The sequence below is a fragment of the Otolemur garnettii genome, unplaced genomic scaffold, assembly GCF_000181295.1.
Source record: "Otolemur garnettii isolate 467f Iridium unplaced genomic scaffold, OtoGar3 scaffold00022, whole genome shotgun sequence".
Classification (NCBI taxonomy): domain Eukaryota; kingdom Metazoa; phylum Chordata; class Mammalia; order Primates; family Galagidae; genus Otolemur; species Otolemur garnettii.
In genome coordinates this window covers 1,872,196-1,879,361 of record NW_003852417.1, presented here as the reverse complement: position 1 = coordinate 1,879,361, position 7,166 = coordinate 1,872,196, and the positions used below count along the sequence as shown (strand labels likewise).

The window sequence follows — 7,166 nt, the reverse complement described above, 5'->3', positions numbered from 1 at the left end:
AGAAAGATTCACTTGTACCCTTGTAAGATAAACCTCAGAGGTGATCCCTCCAATCCCCCTCCCTCCACCCATTCCCTCCTTCTCATATTCTTAGGCTGTTATTAGGTTATAGCTTACATATAAAAGGTATAAATTAGTTTCATAATAGGGGTGTGTACATTGGATACTTTTTCTTCCTTTCTTATGATACTTTGCTCAGAAGAACATTTTCCAGCTCCATCCATGTGAACATGAAGGACGTAAAGTCTCCATCTTTCTTTCCACTACTCAATCTTGATACTGACTGCTTCAGTATGGCACAGGTTTTCCAAATATTTTGCTGACTGAATTTCAGTGTACAGTTATGCAGGCGATGATGATGTTTTTGGTCAATAGACTGCACAGGAGAGGGTGCAGGATCATAATGCTGTGTTTTTACTGTGCCTTGTCTACCTTTACACGTGTTTGGATACACACATATTTATCACTATGTTACAGTTCAACACAGTAACATGCTACACAGGTTTGTAGCCTAGGACCCTTCTATAACATACAGCCTACGTGTGAAGGAGGCGGCACCGTCTAGGTCTATGTAATGACACTCTGATGTTCACACAATGAGGCATCTCTCAGAAAGAATCCCTGTCTTTAAGTGAGGTATGATTGTAACCGGTTTCCTTTGAAATCATATTTTGTTCTACACACTCACAAAGAAGGTTAAGAGGGTAAAATGTAATTGCCCACAAAACATGAGGTTATTACGTGCTTTATAGAAAAGGAGTTAGTCCCGCCCACTGTTACATCTCCGAAACCTGGCAGTGACATATGGTAGGTGACCTGTACACATTATGAATGAAGAAACTCAACCAGCCAAGTACCGTCATAAAAATACAAGCCGAGCATTGCAGCCCAGGTCAATGGTCCACACACTGCAGGACACTTTCAGTGTGATAAAAACGCACAGTACAAAAGGACCTGGAAGTGTCCTACCAATCCACTGGGGGACTGTATTACACAAAAGAGGGTTGAGCAAAGGAGGCAGGTTCCCTCACAGAATGATATCCAGGTGAGTGCAACATCCCCTTTTAGAAGGGAAAGAAGAGTGGGCAGATAAATGGGGACACATCCCAGGCATCAGATGTGGTCACACAGCTTCAGCTGCTTAGAAGCAGCAGAGGTGGCACAGGCAGACCCCCCAGCCCCAGCCTATGCAGCCTCTCCTTTAATCCAACATGAGTTTCCATAACCAGTATGGCAGCAGCACCGACGGTGCCAGCTTTACACTGGATGGTCCACTCTTCAGAGGCCTGGATGGACTGAACTTGAATGGTGCCTCCTTTGGGACAGGAACGCTGTTCGGGTCACCTCTACCAGGCAGCACAGAGCCACAAAAGCCTGTCAGCAGGTTCTGACTGCTTTTTCTGCACAACGGAACTCAACTGGACACTCATCACCCCCACTGCTACCACCTGGTCCAAGACCCTCTTGCCTAGATGACTGCAATAGCCCCATCACCCCCAGCTGGTCTCCCTCTTTCCTCTCGTGCCCACTACTCTATTTTCCTGGAACAACCACAGTGAAGACTTTGAAAATCCAGTAGTTTCCCGTCACACCATAACAAAATCCAAATTCTTTCCCCAAGACAAAGCCCTGTGTGAACCAGCCCCTCCCCCACCTCCAGTCGCTCACCCTTCTCTCCCTCACCTACTCCTCTCCATGCACAGACCTCCCTCTCCTTCCACGCACCCCCACCCCCCATTCGCATCTCAGGGCCTTTTCCCAAGCTTTTCCTCCATTCCCAGATCTTCCACAATGCAGCTTCCTCTCTGCATTCCAGACTGCTCCAGTGTTACTTTTGCAGAGAGGCCTTTCCTGATTCCAGCTTCCTAATCTCCAGAATCACTTTCTATCTTCGTACTATGCATAAATTTTCTCTACAGCTCTAATCACTGCCTGACATTTACATTACACAGCATCGTTTATCAGTAATTTCACCACTTTAAAAAAATGCCCCAGGCCCCACCCAAACCAATTAAACTAAATTTTTGGGAGTGGGGCCAGACACTCCCATTCTACAATGCCCTCAGCAACTCCAACACGAGGCCAAGTTCCAGGTCTAGAACAGTGCCTGTAATATACCTGGGCATCCTATAAAATTCAGGCTCTGATTCAGCAAGTCTAGGGTGGGATCTGAGGCTGCAAATTTCTAACAAGCTTCAGGTGATGCCTATGCTGCTTGTCTGAGACCCAGCACAGTAGCCACAAGCCACACATGGCTACTGAGCACTTGAGATGCAGCTAGTATGGCTGAAGGAGAGGAATTTTCATCTTAGGCTACCATATTGGACAGCGCAGGTCTGGAATGTAAGTGCTCCAGAAAGGCTGGCACCTGTGCCTGGAAGTATGAGCTGTATGGGAAGAATCACAGTGTCTCCAAAGTCTGGGTCTAAGGAGACCTCTTCAGATTGATGACTGTGAAAATCCTTCAACAGAGGCATAGTTGGCCCCACCTCAGAAGTGGGTAAATATTTGCCTAAGGCAGGGATGCTAGTACAGGAGACCATAATGAACCCCTTTACTGACTACAGCATGTGGTAACCCACAGATGACTACCTCGAGTTCTAGGCTCAATCACACATCACACAGGGCCCTTCCTAACCAACCCCGACCTTTAAGTGGCCACACGATCCTGGGCGTTCTTACAGACAAGTCCTCACAACCTGTTATTTATTGTAATGGTTTGTTTACAAGATGTCTGTCTCTCCCACTGGACTATAGGTTGTTTTAAAAAGAAAACATACTCCTCTTGCTGTTCTACACCCACCACCTAATACGTCACCTAGCACCCTCAAAGACTCAATAAATCCTAAATGAACAGCGGGTCCTGGAACCCACGAGGAAGAGTACTAATACTTTTACTATTAATCCTAAGAGAGAAATTAAATTCAGGGAGATGGGGGGAGAGTGCTGCAGAGAATATACATAAGAATAGTAGATTGTTCCCTCCTTAACTGATTCAAACTTTTTCAAAAACATAAATTCAGATTTCAGAACACACCCTTTCAAAAGGGTAACCTGTTCAACCCATAAGGGATCACTTCCAAATGAACTGAGCAAGAAGGTAATGTCCTTCTGACAACAGATCCAAAATTTGCTAATCTGGGATGAGGGGCTGGGGTGGTACCTGAGGCTCAAGGAGTAGAGCGCCGGCCCCATATACCAGAGGTGGCAGGTTCAAACCCAGCCCCGGCCAAAAACTGCAAAAAAAAAAAAAAAATCTGGGATGAGGGGCTGTTTTTCAAACAAATCACAAAGGGCTAAGATTCAGAATCACATTCCTGCCTAAAAAGCACGCAGGCCTGGTTCCCGCTGCAACTGCTGGGAGGGGTCTGGCCCCATGGACAGCAGGGCCCCTGGGAGTCCACAACCCCAGATGCTCACCCCACCCTGCAGTCAGAACTCTGTGCTTGTGACAGCAATGAGATTTCCAAGGTAACCAAGGACAACAGAGCAGAGAATTATGGCCCGGAAGGAAGCAGATTAAATTTTAATACTTACAAGTCAACATCAAATTTATTTTTAAAACTACATCAATGCCAAAGAAGCAAAACAGAATAGAATGGACAGAGCTGTAAAGAAGGATCTAACTAAAAACATGACCATTCCATGTACATATACAATTTTTCCTTATTTTGAGAATAGTTCCAAGTGCCCAGAGACTCAAAGAAACCAAAAGGAAAAAAAAAAAACAAAAACTCACTCTTCAGATTTATGCCACAACTACTTATTTTTTCCATTATTCCCAAAAGCACAGGGCAGACTCCAGTTACAGCACCAGACTTTGCTAAGTTTGCTAAAATTGTGCAAAACAACCAGAGAAAGTGGTCACAAAATAAAAATTTTTAAACACTACTATGGTCTCACCTGCTGCTGGAACAATAAACTAGCTAAAAAAATAAACATGGGTTAATAGGTATGTAGAAGTTTTTAATTCACTTAACTCATTCAGCCATTCTCCTACTCTCCCTTCAAAGTAAATCTCATCCTCTCTCTAAGAGAGGGTGTCTGTGGATTAACTTCCTAAACAATTTGGTGACCAATTTTCTGTTAGATACTGTGCTACGAATTATCTCACTAAACCCTCACCACTATCCTTTAAAGCAGACAAGCATTGTTATCTAGACCTTAAAGTTGAGGAAAATGAGAAAACATTAGGCATCTCACCTAAGTTCTCTGGTTCTCTAATACCTCTGGCAAGTGGTAGGAGTCTTGAACTTGAACCCTGGTCAGTCTGATGACGTAATTTAGAGGATTTAGCATTATTATAAGTAACAGGAAGTAGAATAGCTTTTGAAAACAGACTGAAGCCAAGTTCAAATTCTATTTTACTAGCTCTATATCCATGAGCAAATTGCTTAACCTCTCTGAGCCTCCGTTTCTTCACCTATAAAGCCGGGATGAGGACTAAATACAACAGATCTGAGGTCCACAGTAAAGGGTAGGGACTGGAAGTTACTAATATTCCAGCTATAGGTGTGCAAATCTACATGGTACATTTCAGTTATAAAATTATTTCTGGCAAACATAATCTACATTGGAAAGAACAGATTCCCAAAGGTGAGTGAATTTAAACTTAGTTTACTAATTCCACGACTTATTTGTATAAACACAGGACCAAAGGCTTGCAAATTTATTTCTGTTAAATGAATATCTTTGTGGCACAATGCCCATTCTCGTATCTTGTTTCAGTGTGAAAAGTACATGTGTTGTTTAAAATCAAAATACTGTGGGCATCATTTGTTATTAAACCACACATAGAACAAGTTTTGATAATGAAATGGAACATCAAACACGCTTGAAAAGAGTAATTTTACAGGAATACTCACTGATTAAGAAGGTAAATAACTTTCAAATTTATAAGTCCAAGTTCACACATACCACCATCATAGCATATATTCTGGATTTGCTTAAAATTAGATAAATCTGACATAATTTTAATTTTTCCATTTTTGAGATGTGAACCAATTCTTGTTCTTTGATGGCAACATGAAGCAAGCTTGCAATTTAACAAAATGACCAAATCCTGTCTCTTTTTAATCTGCTCAGTAACTGAGCTCTTGAGTAATCTCCTGCACTGCATACAAAAACAGGTTTGGAATTATACACTGTAAACCAAAATTAATCAGAGAAAGGGTATGCCAATTTTAATTGCAATTTCTATTTGCCTGGGTTTCCAACATCTGCCAATGTTAATAGTATTTAACTGACAAATTGCAGCAGGGAAAAGTAACAGAAGTTTAAACACAATCAAGCTTTTTTTTTAAAGACATCATGTACAAAGCTTTCTTCCCTTAAGAAATATTCAGCTACCTTTTTGATTACAACCATTCCATAAACATTATTAATAGTGCAGTTTCAAAACACTGTGAATATTTTCCTCCTGCTTTTAAACTGGCACTTCGGGAAAAACTTCATACACCAATCTCCATCTGCCTCATTTGAAGGTTTCCTTGTTAAGCCTTGCTGTTAAAAGTAGAATTAAGTGATCTGGGATTCACTTAACTCACTAAAAAAACTTACATACAGTTATTGTCTCCCCCCCCCAAAAAAAAGAAGGAAGAAAAAATACCTGGCTTAACAATATTCAGAATGCTGAATTTGTTACTTTTGATTTAGCCTATTACTGATTGTTTATGTCTACAAAGAAAAATTTTTCCATTAAGGAAAAACATTCTAGACTTCTTTCCCAAGCAATTCCTAACAGCAGATGCTTTGTTTGAATGGACCAAAAAAAAAAAAAAAAAAAAAAGGCAAGGCCACTGCTTAATTTAAAGCTCTTTGGTAGCCTTCCCTCACTCTAGCCCAGGCATTTTCTTCTAAAATACCTACAATGCCCAATTTTAAGTGTGTAACTTGACATTCCGTCCAAAAGACATTTAATCATCTATTACAACTGCCACACGTGTGGTATGTAAACCAGTTACCTATTATGAGCCAAGCAGAGTGCTAAGCAGTTGATTCACAAGGTCTCTGATCCTGAAAAGGATGCATCTCTAATCCCATTTGGTAGATAAGGAAAATGAGGACGGAGGTGAGGATCTGCCCCACATCACAGCCAAGGGGGCCCCTGGCCTCAGACTCTGTCTCTCCTGGTGCTACAAGCTGCTTTAATTTTCAGCCTCAGCTTCTCCATTCCTAAGTGCTCCCTCTCCCCAGGAACTGGAAAGCTTACTGGTTAGCAGCTAGACATGATGACTTTGCACCTTGAAAGCATTTTACTAAAATTAGGCCTTTTCCAGGTTGAGGGGGAAGGGAGGCGTTCAGGGTTCAAGCGAGTAAGGCACAGGTAACTGGGGAGCGGCTACTCTAGGCCCTTTGGACCTAAAAGCACCGGCTCTCCACACACCTTGCCTGCACTCCTCTCTCCGGGGACTATGGGAATACAGCCAGGCCTCCCCGGCTAAGGTGGGCACACCTTCCGCAGCAGCCCGGGATCCCTTGGACCAACACGAGGGTCACGCGATGCGGGGCTCCGGGTCTGCAGCGGGGTCTCGGAGCACACAAGTCCCCCCGCCAGGCCACTTCCAGACAAGTTGGGGAGGTCGGCGCCGGGGACCAAAGACCCCGGGCCGCGGAGGGTGCGGGTAAACCCCGCTTGCCGCCGCGGACCCCGACTCTCGGGCTGAAGTTGGCGGAGCTGGGGCTGGCGGGGGAGGTGGACCGGGCCGGGGAATCTCGGGAGGGAAACAGATCCGGAGATGGGGGTTCTTAAAAAGGCCCAAGGTGGCCATCAACCATCTCCTCGGAGCCACCTACATGGGAACAAAGGGCTTCTGTTTCGGGCATAGCTAAGCCGGCCGTGTCCGGCTTTGGAGGAAAAGAAACTTTTCCCGGGATGCGGACGCGAGAGCGCGGGCAGTGGGCGCGGGCCGCCGCGGGCTGGGAGCCTGCCGGGGGCGCGGCGCCGCAGTACCTGCGGCCGCAGCCGCCCGCCCGCCGCCACCGCTGCTCACCTCCTCGATGGCCGCCACCGTGTTCCGGCACTGGGCCGTGCGGGTGGTGAAGCTGGAGGCCGTGGGCGCCTTGTAGTCCTCATGGGTCTCGGCCACGAATTCCGACACGGAGATCTGGTCCGGCATCGTCTCGGCGCGCGCGAGGCTGGCCGCTGAGAAGCCGCCGCCTCAGCC

The 7,166-nt window shown here is 45.1% G+C and overlaps 1 protein-coding gene across 1 annotated transcript in view; it reads right to left on the bottom strand.

Moving 5' to 3' along the window:
* The window catches only part of ASAP2 (ArfGAP with SH3 domain, ankyrin repeat and PH domain 2), a 185,598-nt gene extending 178,480 nt beyond the window's left edge, over positions 1-7,118 (bottom strand). Inside the window, exon 1 of the mRNA XM_023511806.1 lies at positions 6,993-7,118. Within this exon, the coding sequence (XP_023367574.1) occupies positions 6,993-7,118 (126 nt within the window). The remainder of the gene's footprint in view (positions 1-6,992) is intronic.
* Positions 7,119-7,166: the final 48 nt, after the last annotated feature.